This window comes from Oncorhynchus nerka, linkage group LG10 (genome assembly GCF_034236695.1).
Source record: "Oncorhynchus nerka isolate Pitt River linkage group LG10, Oner_Uvic_2.0, whole genome shotgun sequence".
Taxonomy (NCBI): domain Eukaryota; kingdom Metazoa; phylum Chordata; class Actinopteri; order Salmoniformes; family Salmonidae; genus Oncorhynchus; species Oncorhynchus nerka.
In genome coordinates, this window is record NC_088405.1 from 58,794,772 (window position 1) to 58,813,471 (window position 18,700).

At 47.1% G+C, this 18,700-nt stretch overlaps 1 protein-coding gene across 9 annotated transcripts in view; it reads left to right on the top strand.

The window, feature by feature from the left end:
• Positions 1 to 18,700, top strand: part of LOC115135711 (acetyl-CoA carboxylase) — a 47,159-nt gene that overhangs the window by 12,585 nt on the left and 15,874 nt on the right. For 3 of the 9 annotated variants that reach the window (XM_029670701.2, XM_029670702.2, XM_029670703.2), the window contains exons 14-38: positions 3 to 153; positions 242 to 376; positions 507 to 653; positions 767 to 955; positions 1,078 to 1,178; positions 3,883 to 3,971; positions 5,435 to 5,559; positions 5,635 to 5,748; positions 5,850 to 5,963; positions 6,945 to 7,034; positions 7,207 to 7,325; positions 8,535 to 8,558; positions 10,707 to 10,868; positions 11,470 to 11,613; positions 11,773 to 11,875; positions 12,067 to 12,174; positions 12,262 to 12,318; positions 12,603 to 12,647; positions 13,794 to 13,835; positions 14,530 to 14,745; positions 14,845 to 15,000; positions 15,159 to 15,383; positions 16,438 to 16,593; positions 17,855 to 18,001; positions 18,215 to 18,484. In XM_029670701.2, coding sequence (XP_029526561.2) covers positions 3 to 153; positions 242 to 376; positions 507 to 653; positions 767 to 955; positions 1,078 to 1,178; positions 3,883 to 3,971; positions 5,435 to 5,559; positions 5,635 to 5,748; positions 5,850 to 5,963; positions 6,945 to 7,034; positions 7,207 to 7,325; positions 8,535 to 8,558; positions 10,707 to 10,868; positions 11,470 to 11,613; positions 11,773 to 11,875; positions 12,067 to 12,174; positions 12,262 to 12,318; positions 12,603 to 12,647; positions 13,794 to 13,835; positions 14,530 to 14,745; positions 14,845 to 15,000; positions 15,159 to 15,383; positions 16,438 to 16,593; positions 17,855 to 18,001; positions 18,215 to 18,484 — 3,229 coding nt within the window. The remainder of the gene's footprint in view (positions 1 to 2; positions 154 to 241; positions 377 to 506; positions 654 to 766; positions 956 to 1,077; positions 1,179 to 3,882; positions 3,972 to 5,434; positions 5,560 to 5,634; positions 5,749 to 5,849; positions 5,964 to 6,944; positions 7,035 to 7,206; positions 7,326 to 8,534; positions 8,559 to 10,706; positions 10,869 to 11,469; positions 11,614 to 11,772; positions 11,876 to 12,066; positions 12,175 to 12,261; positions 12,319 to 12,602; positions 12,648 to 13,793; positions 13,836 to 14,529; positions 14,746 to 14,844; positions 15,001 to 15,158; positions 15,384 to 16,437; positions 16,594 to 17,854; positions 18,002 to 18,214; positions 18,485 to 18,700) is intronic. The other 6 variants (XM_029670709.2, XM_029670711.2, XM_029670708.2 and 3 more) reach the window with 4 other exon arrangements.

The following is an 18,700-nucleotide window of genomic DNA, read 5'->3' on the forward strand; positions in this document are numbered from 1 at the left end:
AGGTACCGCATCACCATTGGGAACAAGACGTGTGTGTTTGAGAAGGAGAACGACCCGTCCCTGCTTCGCTCGCTCTCAGCAGGGAAACTCATCCAGTACACCGTGGAGGACGGGGGGCACGTGTTCTCTGGCCAGTGTTACGCTGAGATAGAGGTGTGTGTGTGGTGATATAGTTGTGGCCGTGGTCACACTCTGTTAGTGGAGCGAGCGGCCATGTCAACTGTGTGTGTAACTGTGTCAGGTGATGAAGATGGTGATGACTCTGACGGCGCTGGAGTCCGGCTGTATCCACTATGTGAAGAGGCCCGGTGCCGTGCTGGAGCCCGGCTGCATCATCGCCAAGCTGCAGTTAGATGATCCTAGCAGGGTCCAACAGGTCAGTAAGGGACGGTGTGCCTGACACTGGGGAATTTAGAGATCCTTGTATTTTGCAATGGAAACGTGAATAGCTAATACAGTACGTTTTGATGCGAGACTAACAGTATGTTGTAACGTGTGTGTCTCAGGCGGAGTTGTACCACGGGGCGCTGCCCGTCATCCAGGCGGTGGCGTTGAGAGGAGAGAAGCTCCACAGGGTCTTCCATAGCACCCTGGACCACCTTGTGCACGTCATGAATGGCTTCTGCCTGCCTGAACTCTTTTTCAGTGGGAAGGCAAGTGGTCCATTACAGCACATACAACAATCTACAAACAAAAGATGGCAGTATTCTGTGTTGGTACGTTAATCAATATCAGTTGGTAAAATTGTGAATGTGTCTTTCCCCAGCTGAAGGAATGGGTGGAGACGCTGATGAAGACTCTCCGGGACCCCTCTCTGCCTCTGTTGGAGCTGCAGGACATTATGACCAGTGTGTCAGGCCGGATCCCCCTCGCTGTGGAGAAGTGCATCAAGAAGGAGATGGCCCAGTACGCCAGCAACATAACCTCTGTGCTCTGCCAGTTCCCCAGCCAGCAGGTACACACACACACACACACACTGTATTATTCAGGTTGGTTATTGTATTATTTATGGTTCTGGGGAGTTGATATACAGAGTTCATTAGGAATACACCTGACTGATTTAGCCTGTTCTTCCAGATTGCCAACATCCTGGACAGTCATGCTGCCACTCTGAACAGGAAGTCAGAAAGAGAGGTGTTCTTCATGAACACTCAGAGCATCGTACAGCTGGTGCAGAGGTGAGTCTCTCTCTCAGCTTCAGGGCTTTTCCCCCTTCTGATGACCAGGTGGTGAATCGCATCTCTGCATGTCTGGCAGACATATCAGTGTGGATGACGGATCACCACCTCAAGCTGAACCTCGGCAAGACGGAGCTGCTCTTCCTCCCGGGGAAGGACTGCCCGTTCCATGATCTCGCCATCACGGTTGACAACTCCATTGTGTCCTCCTCCCAGAGCGCTAAGAACCTTGGCGTGATCCTGGACAACACCCTGTCGTTCTCAACTAACATCAAGGCGGTGGCCCGTTCCTGTAGGTTCATGCTCTACAACATCCGCAGAGTACGACCCTGCCTCACACAGGAAGCGGCGCAGGTCCTAATCCAGGCACTTGTCATCTCCCGTCTGGATTACTGCAACTCGCTGTTGGCTGGGCTCCCTGCCTGTGCCATTAAACCCCTACAACTCATCCAGAACGCCGCAGCCCGTCTGGTGTTCAACCTTCCCAAGTTCTCTCACGTCACCCCGCTCCTCCGCTCCCTCCACTGGCTTCCAGTTGAAGCTCGCATCCGCTACAAGAACATGGTGCTTGCCTACGGAGCTGTGAGGGGAACGGCACCTCAGTACCTCCAGGCTCTGATCAGGCCCTACACCCAAACAAGGGCACTGCGTTCATCCACCTCTGGCCTGCTCGCCTCCCTACCACTGAGGAAGTACAGTTCCCGCTCAGCCCAGTCAAAACTGTTCGCTGCTCTGACCCCCCAATGGTGGAACAAACTCCCTCACGACGCCAGGACAGCGGAGTCAATCACCACCTTCCGGAGACACCTGAAACCCCACCTCTTTAAGGAATACCTAGGATAGGATAAAGTAATCCCCCCCCCTTAAAAGATTTAGATGCACTACTGTTCCACTGGATGTCATAAGGTGAATGCACCAATTTGTAAGTCGCTCTGGATAAGAGCGTCTGCTAAATGACTTAAATGTTAAATGACCTGATGATACAGTTGAAGTCGGATGTTTACATACACTTAGGTTGGAGTCATTAAAACTCGTTTTTCAACCACTCCACAGATTTCTTGTTAACAAACTATAGTTTTGGCATGTTGGTTAGGACATCTACTTTGTGCATGACACAAGTAATTTTTCCAACAATTGTTTATAGACAGATGATTTCACTTATAATTCACTGTATCACAAATCCAGTGGGTCAGAAGTTTACATACACTAAGTTGACTGTGCCTTTAAACAGCTTGGAAAATTCAAGAAAATGATATCATGGCTTTAGAAGCTTCTGATAGGCTATTTGACATAATTTGAGTCAATTGGAGGTGTACCTGTGGATGCATTTCAAAACCTACCTTCAAACTCAGTGCCTCTTTGCTTGACATCCATGGGACAATCAAAAGAAATCAGCCAAGACCTCAGAAAAATAAATTGTAGACCTCTACAAGTCTGGTTCATCCTTGGGAGCAATTTCCAAACGCCTGAAGGTACCACATTCATCTGTACAAACAATAGTACGCAAGTATATAAACACCATGGGACCACGCAGCCGTCATACCGCTCAGGAAGTCTCCTAGAGATGAACGTACTTTGGTGCGAAAGTGCAAATCAATCCCAGAACAACAGCAAAGGATCTTGTGAAGATGTTGGAGGAAACAGGTACGGAAATGTATCTATATCCACAGTAAAATGAGTTCTATATCGACATAACCTGAACGGCCGCTCAGCAAGGAAGAAGCCACTGCTCCAAAACCGCCATCAAAAAGCCAGACTACGGTTTGCAACTGCACATGGGGACAAAGATCATACTTTTTGGAGAAATGTCCTCTGGCCTGATTAAACAAAAATATAACTATTTGACCATAATGACCATCGTTATGATTGGAGGAAAAAGCGAAGGCTTGCCAGTTGAAGAACACCATCCCAACCGTGAAGCACGGGGGTGGCAGCCACATATTATGGGGGTGCTTTGCTGCAGGAGGGACTGGTGCACTTCACAAAATAGATGGCATCATGAGGGAGGAAAAGTATGTAGATATATATTTAAGCAACATCTCAAGACATCAGTCAGGAAGTTAAAGCTTGGTCAAATGGGTCTTCCAAATGAACAATGACCCCAAGCATACTTCAAAAGTTGTGGCAAAATGGCTTAAGGACAACAAAGTCAAGGTATTGGAGTGGCCATCATAAAGCCCTGACCTCAATCCTATAGAACATTTGTGGGCAGAACTAAAAAAGCTGGTGTGAGCTAGGAGGCCTACAAACCTGACTCATTTACACCATCTCTGTCAGGAGTAATGGGCCAAAATTCACCCGACTTATTGTGGGAAGTTTGTGGAAGGCTACCCAAAATGTTTGACCCAAGTTAATCAATTTAAAGGCAATGCTACCAATATTAATTGAGTGTATGTCAACTTCTTACCCACTGGGATTGTGATGAAAGAAGTAAAAGCTGAAATAAATAATTCTCTCTACTATTATTTTGATATTTCACATTCTTAAAATAAAGTGGTGATCCTAACTACCCAAAGACAGGGAATTTTTACTAGGATTAAATGTCAGGAATTAAACTGAGTTTAAATGTATTTGGCTAAGGTAAACTTCCGACTTCAACTGTACCTAGCAACCCATACACACACAAACATGATTCTAAAGACACGTACTGTATTCATACTGATATGGTCTGTCACTGACCATGCCATTTCGTCTCTCTGCCCAGGTACCGCAGTGGCATCCGTGGTCACATGAAGGCCGTGGTGATGGACCTGCTTAGGCAGTACCTCAAAGTAGAGGTCCAGTTCCAGAATGGTGAGGAACATTGGACTCTACTCCTAACATTAACAGGCTATGTAAAGCAATGGGTTTTCCTGGGTTGGTATAGGGGAAGTGGAAAGGATTAGCCTTTGATAATTAGTCCTGCCTGTCTTTGATTTATGAATAGGATTCAATGGTCTTCTCTCAGGACTGCACTTGCTCTATTTGTCCACATGAGGGTACTGTTACACAACAAACCTTTAATTTGCACCTTCCTTTGAGCTCCGGTTGATTTGATTTCTCCTCTGAATCGTGTCAAATCAAATCAAATTTTATTTGTCACATACACATGGTTAGCAGATGTTAATGCGAGTGTAGCGAAATGCTGGTGCTTCTAGTTCCGACAATGCAGTAATAACCAACAAGTAATCTAACTAACAATTCCAAAACTACTGTCTTATACACACAAGTGTAAGGGGATGAAGAATATGTACATAAAGATATATGAATGAGTGATGGTACAGAGCGGCATAGGCAAGATACAGTAGATGGTATCGAGTACAGTATATACATATGAGATGAGTATGTAAACAAAGTGGCATAGTTAAAGTGGCTAGTGATACATGTATTACATAAAGATGCAGTAGATGATATAGAGTACAGTATATACATATGAGATGAATAATGTAGGGTATGTAAACATTATATTAGGTAGCATTGTTTAAAGTGGCTAGTGATATATTTTACATAATTTCCCATCAATTCCCATTATTAAAGTGGCTGGAGTTGAGTCAGTGTGTTGGCAGCAGCCACTCAATGTTAGTGGTGGCTGTTTAACAGTCTGATGGCCTTGAGATAGAAGCTGTTTTTCAGTCTCTCGGTCCCAGCTTTAATGCACCTGTACTGACCTCGCCTTCTGGATGATAGCGGGGTGAACAGGCAGTGGCTCGGGTGGTTGTTGTCCTTGATGATCTTTATGGCCTTCCTGTAACATCGGGTGGTGTAGGTGTCCTGGAGGGCAGGTAGTTTGCCCCCGGTGATGCGTTGTGCAGACCTCACTACCCTCTGGAGAGCCTTACGGTTGTGGGCGGAGCAGTTGCCGTACCAGGCGGTGATACAGCCTGACAGGATGCTCTCGATTGTGCATCTGTAGAAGTTTGTGAGTGCTTTTGGTGACAAGCCGAATTTCTTCAGCCTCCTGAGGTTGAAGAGGCGCTGCTGCGCCTTCTTCACGATGCTGTCTGTGTGGGTGGACCAATTCAGTTTGTCTGTGATGTGTACGCCGAGGAACTTAAAACTTGCTACCCTCTCCACTACTGTTCCATCGATGTGGATAGGGGGGTGTTCCCTCTGCTGTTTCCTGAAGTCCACAATCATCTCCTTAGTTTTGTTGACGTTGAGTGTGAGGTTATTTTCCTGACACCACACTCCGAGGGCCCTCACCTCCTCCCTGTAGGCCGTCTCGTCGTTGTTGGTAATCAAGCCTACCACTGTTGTGTGTGTGTGTGTGATTCCAGGACACTACGACAAGTGTGTGTTCACACTGCGTGAGGAGAACAAGGGCGACATGGCCAACGTGTTAAACTACATCTTCTCACACGCCCAGGTCACCAAGAAGAACCTCCTGGTCACCATGCTCATTGTAAGTCCTTCCCTCTTTAGAAATACATTTGTCATGTGTGTTAGACAGAGTTGACTGTGTTCTCCCTGTGTGTAGGACCAGCTGTGTGGCCGTGACCCCACCCTGACTGACGAGCTGATGGCCATTCTGACAGAGCTCACCCAGCTCAGCAAGACCACCAACGCCAAGGTGGCACTGCGTGCCCGCCAGGTCCGTAGCGCATCGCTTCCTGTCTCTCTAAATGTTCTCTTGTTTTTGATTGGTCAGGGTTAGTGTTGTCATCTTCTCACTCCCCTCCGTCTCCTCCTCAGGTACTGATTGCCTCCCACCTCCCCTCCTACGAGCTCCGTCACAACCAGGTGGAGTCCATCTTCCTCTCTGCCATCGACATGTACGGGCACCAGTTCTGCATCGAGAACCTGCAGGTAGGGACCATGTCCGTTGTTGACTTTTTACTGCCATTGTTGGAGGCCATTCAGACACTCAAAGAAGTAGAAAACGTTTCAAACCAAATTTTATTAGCCACATACACATATTTAGCAGATGTTATTGCGGTGTAGCGAAATGCTTGTGTTCCTAGCTCCAACAATACACACAAAGGAAATGTAAAAGAATGGAATTAAGAAATAAATAAATATTAGGACGAGCAATGTTGGAGTGGCGTTGACTAAAATACAGTAGAAAAGAATAAAGGGGCATCCCGGGAGGCTCAGTGGTCTAAGGCACAGCGTCGCAGTGCTATCTGTGCCACTAGAGATTCTGGGTTCGAGTCCAGGCTCTGTTGCAGCCGGCCGCGAGCACAGGAGACCCATGGGGCGGCGCACAATTGGCCCAGGGTCATCCGGGTTAGGGGATAGTTTGGCCTGCAGGGATGTTCCTGTCCCTTCGCGCTCTAGCCTCTCCTGTGGCGTGCCGGGCACATTGCACGCTGACACGGTCGTCAGGTGTACGATGATTCCTGCGACACATTGGTGCGGCTGGCTTCCGGGTTAAGCGAGCAGTGTGTCAAGAAGCAGTGCGCCTTGGTTGGGTTGTGTTTCGGAGGACGCACGGCTCTCAACCTTCGCCTCTCCCGAGTCTGTACGGGAGTTGCAGCGATGGGACAAGACTGTAACTACTATTTGGATACCACGAAATAGGGGAAAACAAAACAAAAATTAAGAGTAGAATACAGTATATACATATGAAATTAGTAAAGCAGTATGTAAACATTATTAAAATGACTAGTGTTCCATTATTAAAGAGGCCAGTGATTCCATGTCTAAGTATATAGGGCAGCAGCCTCTAAGGTGCAGGGTTGAGTAACCGGGTGGTGGCCGGCTAGTGATGGCTATTTGACAGTGGAATGAGGTCACAATGATATTTCTCTGGACTTTCATGATTCTGAATCCTCTCTCCTTTTGCAGAAACTGATCCTGTCCGAGACGTCCATCTTTGATGTGCTGCCTAACTTCTTCTACCACAGTAACCAGGTGGTCAGGATGGCTGCCCTGGAGGTGAGAGGAAGGAGACTGTTTTTTTGCGTTCAAAGTCACAATAGCTGGTTGCCCAGGCAATTGAACAGCTTTTGACACTGTACAAAGAGTGACATTTCATGGTTAAGGGAACACTCCTCTACTGTCCGCAGATCTCTGCCCTGTTAGAACTCTCCTGTGTTCCCCCTCCCAGGTGTACGTACGTAGAGCCTACATCGCCTACGAGCTCAACAGCGTCCAGCACAGACAGCTAAAGGACAACACCTGCATCGTAGAATTCCAGTTCATGCTGCCTACCTCCCACCCCAACAGGTACACACACGCTCTGCTGCATGGTACTGTGGTGGAGATGTGGTGTTGCTCCTATATATACTGGTCTAGGGCCAGTTGTTATTCTAAGCTGAGAATGCTTAATAGCAGGACTGAGTAGGGAGGCTTGATCTATAGTCAGGTGTCTTATTAGGGGAAGGGGGTGGTCCTATAAGAGAGATGAGAGCTAACAGAGACAAGAGTGTGTAAGGTTCTGTATAAGGACAGTACTGTCTTTCATTATCTCCTGAAGGGTCCAGTTCTCATCCACGGTAACATGGTTATATTATACCCCCACCACTGTTCAGCCCCTGAAAAATACTCCTTGTTTGCAAAAGCAGGTATTCTGTGAGAGTACAAATACTTTCCCTGGTTTACCAAGAATGTGTGAGTGGAAACTAGCTAGTCTCCTGTCGGCAAAGTCCCACTTTTGTTGATCTCTCTCTGGTCTGTCCTCTGGATGACTGCAAGATTGTTTTCAACTGTCTGAAGATCTGTCACATCTATTTCAGTAACACACAAGCAGAGAGAAACTCTGGACTTGTACTGCACATGGGCAAGTCAACAGTAACCAAGTGGTGCTGAGACTTTGCTTTTTCACTTTGAAGTGTATGTCCAACAAAAACCCTTGATTTGCAAAGTTAAACCATTGACTGCTGTGATCCGAGTGTTGCATGCGACCGGTTTATCCACCTTAAAATGTTTAACCCATTTGCATTAACCAGGCTTGATTGGCTTCCTCATTGGAACACAGAATGTCCCCCCCCCCGCCCCCCCCACCTCAGGACTGAACCAATACCAAAGAATAGGCCTCGAGGAAGGCATAGAACTATTGTGGAATTTTTCGAGGAGCTGTCAATATAGAGTGTAATGTGGGGGTTTGAGACAGTGCATGTGATGTATGACAGTGCCTAAAGGTGTCACCACGGACGTCTTGTTAGAAAAGGGCCGTGCTCTGACGCTCTTCCGGGCCCTTTGTACTGCCACTTGTTAGTTCATGAAGCCCTTGAGAAGGCAACAAGAAGCCCGACTTCACGAGACATTTTGATTAATTAGGTTGTCGAGAACAAACAAAAATGTACCACAGGAGGCAGCAGAAAGTGGAATCCATAATGTGTAGTCTCAAGCTTTTTTTTAATGATTCACACTCTTCTGAGTGCTTCCTCCTCCTGATGTCTGCGTAACTAACCAGTCAGTGTTGTCTGATTGCAGAGGTAACATCCCAACTCTAAACAGGTACAGTACCCTTTCTTCTTATTGCAGCCATTATGTAGACCTGTAGAAGCTGTAGACTAGAAGGCGGCGTAGTCAACCGATCATCTATTGGAAATGTAACTGAAAGCCGTAATGCCAGCTGCATTTTGTTTAAAGCGTATGTTGTGGCAAGACAAGGTAACGTTGGGCATTGGACTATGATGCTTGTTAAGTGTTACTAGTTATTCCATAAATGAATCAGATGTTTAACATTGGAGCTGAACCTGGTTATGGGTGATGTATTAAATGAATGGCTACAGCACGGCATAATGCAGCGTACTGGGAAGACTGAGTGTCTGTCTGTATATTTCTAGGTGTGTAGAGTGCATTCGGAAAGTGTTCAGACTACTTTATTTTTTCTACATTTTTGTTATGTCACAGCTTTATTCAAAAAATGGATTAAATTGTTGTTTTTCCCTCATCAATCTAGACACAATACCCCATAATGGCAAAGCAAAAACTGTTTTTTTTAGGGAAAATAACATTTACATAAGTATTCAGACCCTTTACTCAGTACTTTGTTGAAGCACCTTTCGCAGTGATTACAGCCTCTAGTATTTTGGGGTATGAAGCTACAAGCTTGGCACACCTGTATTTGGGGAGTTTATCCCATTCTTCTCTGCAGATCCTCTCAAGCTCTGTCAGGTTGGATGGGGAGCATCGCTGCACAGGTATTTTCAGGTCTCTCCAGAGATGTTAGATTGGGTTCAAGTCCGTGCTCTGGCTGGGCCACTCAGAGACTTGTCCCAAAGTTACTCCTGCTTTGTCTTGGCTGTGTGCTTAGGGTCATTGTCCTGTTGGAAGGTGAACCTTCGCCCCCATCTAAGCTCCTGAGCACTCTGGATCAGGTTCATCTTTCCCTCGATCCTGACTAGTCTCCCCGTCCCTGCCGCTGAAAAACATAATCACAGCATGATGCTGCCACCTGTGAGTCTTTTAGGTGCCTTTTTGCAAACTCCAAGCGGGGCTGTCATGTGACTTTTATTGAGGAGTGGCTTCCGTCTGGCCACTCTACCATAAAGGCCTGATTGGTGGAGTGCTGCAGAGATGGTTGTCCTTCTGGAAGGTTCTCCCATCTCCACAGAGGAACTCTGGAGCTCTGTCGGAGTGACCATTGGGTTCTTGGTCACCTTTCCGATGTGAAATGGCTAGCTAGTTAGCGGTGGTGCGCGCTAATAGTGTTTTAATCGGTGACTTTACTCTGAGACCTTGAAGTAGTTGTTCCCCTTCCTTGCTCTGCAAGGGCCGCAGCTTTTGTGGCGCGATGGGTAACGATGCTTTGTGGGTGGCTGTTGTTGATGTGTGCAGAGGGTCCCTGGTTCTAGCCCGGGTCGGGGCGAGGGGACGGACGGAAGCTATACTGTTACACTTGGTCGTACTAAACTTCTTTCATTTAAGAATAATGGAGGCCACTGTGTTCTTGGGGACCTTCAATGCTGCAAGCATGTTTTGGTACCCTTCCCCGGATCTGTGCCTCGACACAATCCTGTCTCGGAGCTCTACGGACAATTCCTTTGACCTCCTGGCTTGGTTTTTGCTCTGACATGCACTGTCAACTGTGTGACATTTGCAAGCATTTCTCTACACTCGCAATAACATCTGCTAACCATGTGTATGTGACGATAAAATTTGATTTGATAGAGAGGTGTGTGCCTTTCCAAATCATGTCCAATCAATTGAATTTACCACAGGTGGACTCCAATCAAGTTGTAGAAACATATCAAGGATGATCAATGGAAACAGGATGCACCTGAGCTCAATTTCGAGTCTTATAGCAAAGGGTCTGTATGCTTACATAAATAATGTATTTCTGTTTTAAAAATTTAAAAAACTTTGTCGTTATGGAGTATTGTGTGTAGATTGAACATTTTTAATGTAATCCATTTTAGAATAAGGCTACAACTTAACAAAATGTGGAATAGGGGAAGGGGTCTGAATACTTTCAGAATGCCCGGTATACTTACTGTGTCTCTATATTACGCTTCTCTGGAATTGGGGAGTCAAAAGATGTAGTACGTTACTAGAATATTCTGTGACAATGTTCTCAAATATTTCTGTGTGAGGTGTCCTGTTTTGCCTTGTGCTAGCTGTGCTCTGAATGTGCTGCTTGCTGCTGTCCTGTCCTCTCAGGAGACTGTCTTCCCAGCCCCTGCCCCGTCTTCGCACTCGGGACATTAAGCCTGTGTCTGTGGACAGTAACAAACAGGACCCTAAAGCACAGGATGATAAAACAAAGGATGATGCTAAAACGGAGGAGAATAAACCTCCAGATACGGATGACTCTGTGGACAGGTTGGGCCCCATAGAGACTCTAGGCTATATAGCATTCTGTGGGCTAACTCGATGGGCTAACTTCTGGGCCTCTCTAAAAGAGGACTTGGCCTCTGTGTGGATGGGAGAGGAGGACCTCTGAATACTAAAAACACCTGGTGGAACCATGGGTCTTTCTACTATGAATTTGGCCAGGGGAAACTGTACAATGCTTCCATGTTCACTAACATTATGCAGATATCTGCTCTTCTTTCACGTAATCTACCTCCTTAGCATTTAAATACTGCTGCTGGGCACTCCGTGAGTAGTACATCCAGATCTAGAAGATGCGTCTTTATTTATTTTTTGGGATCCTGGTTGACTGTTCTCTGTGAGAACAATGCTATATTAGAGTTAGTATGGAAGTGAATGAGGAGTCCGAATGTTCCTTCTGTCCCAGCAGCTGATCACATGTATAATAAATACTGCTTTGGGATAGAACTGGTTGGTGAGGGGGCTCTTTTAAGGTGAACTCTCCTATGATGGGCTCTGCCCTGCTCCCTGCTCTGGCCCAGCTCTGGGCTAGTGAGTGAATGTGTGTGCTGCAGGACCCCGGTCTAATGGCTGTCTGTTGTTGCCCCAGGATGTCGTTCTCGTCCAACCTGAACCACTACGGCATGGTCCACGTGGGCAGTGTGAGTGATGTCCTCCTGGACACCTCTTTCACCCCACCCTGCCAGCGCATGGGAGCCATGGTCTCTTTCCGCTCCTTCCAGGAGTTCACCAGGTGAGGGCTGGGCTCTCTGACCCTTTCAAAATCATTACATTATGACTTTGATTATTTTCCCACATTGGGAAATGGTGTTATTGAATTGGAGCTGTAATACTGAGATATTACCTTAAGTGTGTGTGTGGTGTCTAACCGTGATCCTTTCCTCTCCACCAGGAACATTAAAGACGTGATGAGCTGCTTCTGTGACTCTCCTCCTCCCAGCCCCACCTTCCCAGAGGGAGGGAACCCAGTGCTCTATGGAGAGGAGGACACCAAGGTCAGTACTGTCTGCTAGTACTGATTCTGATGTGTATTGTAACACAACAGAGTATTGTGACTGAGAGAGCCCTTTGTTCAATGCATGGCATCAACGTAGCATGACCTTCCTGTTCTTCGTATAGTCGCAATAGATACTTTCTCTCTGAATGATATGACTTATGTTTTGCCTGCATGCGTCTTGTGACCCAGAGTATCCAAGACGAGCCCATTCACATCCTCAACGTGGCCATCAAGACTGACAGTGACATCGATGACGACGGCCTGGCCGCCATGTTCCGGGAGTTCACCCAGACAAAGGTCAGATGTTTAGGATGAGCCTTTCAGGAAGTACGCCTGGACACCTCAGTCGCTCACACTTTCTCTTCCTGTGTCGTCTTCCCCCAGAAATCCCTGCTGTTTGAACATGGCATCCGCAGGCTGACCTTCCTGGTAGCTCAGAAGGTGAGCACTAGGACTCCCACTTCCCTACTCTGCCCTCTGTTCTCTAACCTACTCTTCCAATCACTGTCACCGATCTTATCTTAATCACAATGATTCACGTTGACTCTACAGACATCCAGACGGAACGAGAGAGTCGCGCGATTCATTTGGAATGGCCTGTAATTTGACCGTCATTTGTATCTCAAATTTGGCTGTTTTGCTTGCTCCTCTGTCTCTTCTCTCTCTGTCTCCTTCTGTCCCTCTGTATCCATGTCTTGCCTTTGCTGTGGGGTTTGTGCTGACAGGATTTCAGGAAGGCAGTCAACTGTGAGGTGGACCAGAGGTTTCATGTGAGTAGTGGGACGATGTGGATGATAACTGTGGAACAGTACAGTTTGTCTTCCTGTATTGTCAACTCTTTCCCTGGACCACACCAAGTAGCTTTTCGTTGGATTCAGGCAGATAATGACGGCATTTGAGACTAAAGACATTTGGGTAAATGCCAGGTTCCCTTCTCTCTCCCTGCGTCAGCCCTTTGAATGCTGCCCTTTTGACAAGAGAAGAACAGGCTCTGATGAGGGCTAATCACTGCCATTGGTGAGGCCCTCCTCCATATGTGGGTTTGTGTCTCATACAGTAGAGACTCAGTCCCTCTGAATAGCCCATCCTCTTCAGACCACACAGACCAGTGTATTCACACACGATAAATCCTGTATTCGCTGTTATACTAACACCAAATCAGTCCTATATACAGGCTTGTAAGTGGGCATTAGTGCCCCAGACTAATACACAACTGTCCTGTTATTATATACCGATTGAGTTGATGAGTGTGTTTGCAATTAGTCCGGTATTGTTTGGCCAAGTGGGGTGCGATCCTCAAAGCCAAACCTGACAATCAGGCTTCTAGCTGGAGCGTTCAGAAATACAAATCACTCCCTGTGAAAAGAGAATGTTTTATTCATTAGATTAGCTGTCGCTGCTCCCCTGTTTCCTGTTGCTGTCTGTCATTATGGGAAAAGGCAGTTTGGGAGAATACACTTGTAATTCCACCCTCAGACACCAGCACAAATGGGAAGAGATCAGGGCTGTTGAATGTTAAACAGGCTCTTCCTGATCACAGGCCGATGCCATATAGTGTTCCTCCTCACTGTCACAGCAGTTCACACAGCGCTCCTCACAGCTCATTAAGGGGGAAAATGTAGAACTGTAGGAGGAAAGGGAGCCACTTAGTGAGGTTAGAAGGTCATTCATTCTATGCTCTAGAGGTCAGGTCTATTTTCAGTCTAGCTGGTTCTGTAACTTAGTTGCAGCAGAGCGGGGATTCTTGAAATCCTGGACTCAAAGCCCTAACTCTCTCTGTCTGTATTAACCAGGAGACCTGGTAGGTTGACAACGTGTGTTCTTCACAGCATGTGGATCTGTTTGTGTAACTGTCCTCTCCTCTCTCCTCCTCTCTCCTCTCCTCTCCTCTCCTCACCTGTCCGTCTCTCACACAGAGAGAGTTCCCCAAGTTCTTCACCTTCCGGTCCAGAGACAAGGTGAGTGTCTTCTGTGTGTCAATCTGAACATTGACTTTATGAGTGACCATAAAACAACAGCTAATGGTCTGCTCAGTGGTAGTGGTCAATGAACAGGCTCAATCCATCTCAAAAAGATAAGGGAATTCATATTTGAAGTGCTAACACACAGACTGAATATATAACTTGGATGGAAGATGAGCCCGAGTGACCATGCTTCTCAATGTGTAGACTAGAGTTACAGCGGAAGAGCTAAGCAAGTGTCAGTTTCACATCATGGCAACAATAGAGGTGAGGCAATTTGAATAAGATGGTTGCAGAAAAAGTACCTTTCCTCTTTCCTTGCTCACCCCTTAGTTGGCACTGAAAGTCACTCCGTTATGATCAATGATGGCTCTTCCCCTGCCTAGGCCCCTGATAGTCTCACTACAATGGCACCACCAAAACCCATTACCGTAATTAACTATTTAATTATGTCCCCCATTTAAGAGAAATGACACCCATTAGCAGCCTGCGATTGCTTTTGATTTCATTTACTTAATGCAGTGTATGGCTGGCGGGCACCCTCTAGTCTCATACAAACCCAATGCTCCTGAAACAGCCAATTGGATGATGGTAGGCCTTGAGGAAAATGCATTCTCATTCCTTGAACCCTCAATTGGTTGGTGTGACAGTATCTTGCTCTGTATAACTGATTGTCCCCCTGTGTGTCTAGTTTGAGGAGGACAGGATCTACCGTCACTTGGAGCCGGCGCTGGCCTTCCAGCTGGAGCTGAACCGCATGCGTAACTTTGCCCTGACCGCCATCCCCTGTGCCAACCACAAGATGCACCTGTACCTGGGCGCTGCCCGCGTGGAGGTGGGAACAGAGGTCACCGACTACCGCTTCTTTGTCCGGGCCATCATCCGTCACTCAGACCTGGTCACCAAGGTGAGGGCGATAGTGATACACATACACCTGTTCAGTTTGTGTGTACGTGAAAACGTGCCCCTCTCTGACCTCTGCTCCCGTCCTGTGTCTTATCTCCAGGAGGCGTCTTTTGAGTACCTCCACAACGAGGCAGAGCGTCTGCTGCTGGAGGCCATGGACGAGCTGGAGGTGGCCTTCAACAACACCACCGTACGCACCGACTGCAACCACATCTTCCTCAACTTTGTCCCCACCGTCATCATGGACCCCTCCAAGGTCAGTGGCAGCACACCCAAGACATGTACATACACTGTTCACGTGTACATTGTCTTTATCCATGTTCGTTCACTGTACATGTAGTGATGCGTTTTGGTGCTGCGTGTGTGTGTGTTTTTTATATGCTTCATTCGTAACCTCTGTGTGCACATGCTCAGATCGAGGAGTCGGTGCGCTCCATGGTGATGCGTTACGGCAGTAGGCTGTGGAAGCTCCGGGTGCTCCAGGCTGAGCTGAAGATCAACATCCGGCTGACGCCCACGGGCAAACAGATCCCCATCCGCCTGTTCCTCACCAACGAGTCAGGCTACTACCTGGACATCAGCCTGTACAAGGAGGTCACCGACTCCCGTACGGGACAGTTGGGGCCTAAAGACCGACAGGTGGGGCACTCGCACGTCTTTCATCCCCCACGGCCCACACTCCCAAGCAATCACAGGCAGGGGAAACAGCCTCACACTGAACCCTCAGCTCCCAGAATGCTCCTTAATGGGCAACTCCTGGTTCATGCTCAAATATTTGGAAGTTTAGTTAAGAAATAAATGACATGCCATCTGTGGATCAGTCAGTCTACTGCGTAAAGTGGAGCTGAGGGTTCTGTAAGTTGTCTGCCCAGCCTCTAGCCTGTTGGACAAGACTAGCAGTGATCATGGTATTTTTATGTAGGAGAACAGGTAGGTTGCATCCATCTATATATTATCCCATTCCATTGCTGTACCAGGGTAAAAGTTCCATTCCATCAAACAGTCATTGGCAGAAAGCATATGCAGGCAGCTAGGATGGGTATAAAATAATGCCCCAACTACTACGGTGGAGAAAGAATGAACTGTAACGCTTCACCATTAGTTTTTCTGGGCAGGTTGCCATATTCACTGTATGATGTTGAATATGAGAGAAGAGTTCTATTTTGGAGCTGGCCGATGGCGCTGAGTTGAGTGAGGATCCGTTGCATTGTCCTCAACCGTATTCATCAACACTTAGCACAGGCGTGGCCAGGCCCATTCTTACTACCTTGTTCTCATGGACCCCTTGACGTGTCTCCGTAGCCAGATGTGTGAGATGAAGTCCTTTTTTTTTTTATTCTAAAAGGACTTTATTGTGTGAAGCACAAGAGAAACAGTGTTCTCATTCTGAGGAGTCCATATCTCTCTAATGTGAGGACACCACTCAGGTTGCCAGGTCTGGTCAAAGGACCTAATCAGACGGAACAACTGATAGGGATGGTAAAGAACACGACTTCATGTTCTCCTATTGCAGATAGAACTGCATCCACAGCTTTGGTCAGCGTTGTCACCGCTTCCTGTTTCTTGGAACAGGCTCCATGGCGGATATCGGTCTTCGTTACATCACATATCGCGTACTGTGTTCTCTGTGTAGATATGTGTGGCGGCTAGTGTCTGTGCGTGTCGAGTGACTCTCATGTCCCCTCTCCTTCAGATCATGTTCCAGGCGTATGGGGACAAGCAGGGACCTCTGCATGGCATGCTCATCAACACCCCCTACGTGACCAAGGACCTGCTGCAGTCCAAACGCTTTCAGGCGCAGTCCCTGGGCACTACTTATGTCTACGACTTCCCTGAGATGGTCAGACAGGTACGGACCTCGACACAACAGCTCAGTGGTTGCAGTTGCTGGTGTACATAAAAAAAACATACGACCACGTTTGAGGTCAACTGCATGTCCATCCAGGAAGTTAATTGTAACTTTTCCCATTTAAAAAAATAATAAATGAAATGCATGAAACGAAGGTCTCACAAAATAAAATAAACAAGGGGACATTCCCAATTTATAAATACAAATGTCTCCCCTGAATCTAGATGGATTTGACGTCAATCCTGCATGTTATGCGCAGGACTTATATGTTATCCCCGCGCAAAAATAACTTAAGAAATTGATTCAATTACCAGAGATTCTCACATGGTCCTTACGTTGTATTACTGGGCTGTGTCAGACAACATGCTAGATGTAGTTTGAAGAGAGCAGAGTTGGAGAGACTTGCACTTTCTCTTGAGCTATTTTTATGGCCTACCTTTTCAGACGGCGACAAATATGGGTGATCAATATTTATTACTAGGCAATGTAGTAAACTATAGCCAAATTATATTTAGGAAGTACATTTCCTTGGGAAGATAACTGCCCGTGCTCCCCCGTCATGCATAGGCTATAGCCTACTTTGTCTCGTTGAGAGCACACGCGTACCTGATCACGTATGGCTACTGAACTGGAAGCAGCAACAATGATGAGAGTTCAAACTTGCACTTTGTCTTGAGCTATGTTTTGCATATAGCATGTAGCCTTCCTTTTAGGAGAAGGACCTGCGTGCGCGGCGCTCGTGTTGCACCTTTTCACCGATGATCACGCGTTTTGATTGCACCTCGACTCACGTTGGTCGAGCTTCTCTCCACTTCTTTCCATTTTCAATATTTATTCACACGTTACTAGGGAACTAAGTCTAAATCATGTTGAATTTCCTTGGAAAGATCACTGCCACGTTCCACTGTAGGCAGCCTACTGTACTTCTTTGAGACTTGCACGCCCAACTAGTTTTGAAGAGCAGCAAATTCTGAGCGTGTGTGAGAAATGTCACAAAGATGTACTTGTTAATACAGTAGGTAGGCTAATGCGTACAAAGCAGAAAGAGGACCGTTTCCAAATCATCTGAGAGACGACAAAAATATTTTCATCCCAAAGTTACCTGTCTGACCGGCCGCTCCCAACCGCAGCGTGAAAAATAACGGCGGCGCCGCAATGATCTCTGTCGGGGCCCTGCAGCCCTCTATTCTACAGTAAGCATGTTATACTGAGAGTGAGCAGCAGACTCTTGACTCCTCTCTGTGGTTCCTCTTTCCTCCAGGCTCTAAAGAAGCTGTGGCAGTCCACTCAAACCTTCGCCCACCTGCCCAAATGCCCTCTGCCCTCCGAGCTGCTCACCTTCACAGAGCTGGTCCTGGACCCACAGGGACAGCTGGTGCAGATGAACCGTCTACCGGGAGGGAACGAGGTGAGGAGTAACTCCATTAAACTTGCAGTTCCACTTCTGATCTGTAGGTGTCTCTGTGTTTCTTTGACAGGATTGTTCAGTAGCTGTTTGCCAGGAATTGTCTCTATACATATGTAAATGCAAAGAAGAGTAATGCCCCTGCTTTTGTTTGCTGAGTTTCTGTCTCGTCCCCACGACATGAATGAATATGTTTACCTGTGTGTGTCCCTCTAGATTGGCATGGTGGCCTGGCGGATGACGCTCAGGACCCCAGAGTACCCGGCAGGGCGTGAGATCATTGTGATCAGTAATGACATCACACATAAGATTGGTTCGTTTGGGCCGCAGGAGGACCTGCTGTTCCTGCAGGCCTCGGAGATGTCCAGGGAGAGTGGCATCCCTCGTATCTACATCTCTGCCAACAGCGGTGCCCGCATCGGCCTGGCAGAGGAGATCAGACACATGTTCCATGTGGCCTGGCAGGACATGGCAGACCCCTACAAGGTCAGCTGGCAGAATAGGGCAGTGGGGTGTAGATGTTCTGTTTAAGAAATTGGAGATTATTAGTGTTGTAGGACTCTGTTAGCAGATGTCTCTGCCCATGTACACTACATAACCAAAAGTGTGTGGACACCACTAGATGTTGGAACATTGCTGCGGGGACTTGCTTCCATTCAGCCACGAGTATTAGTGAGGTTGGTCATTGATGTTTGGCGATTA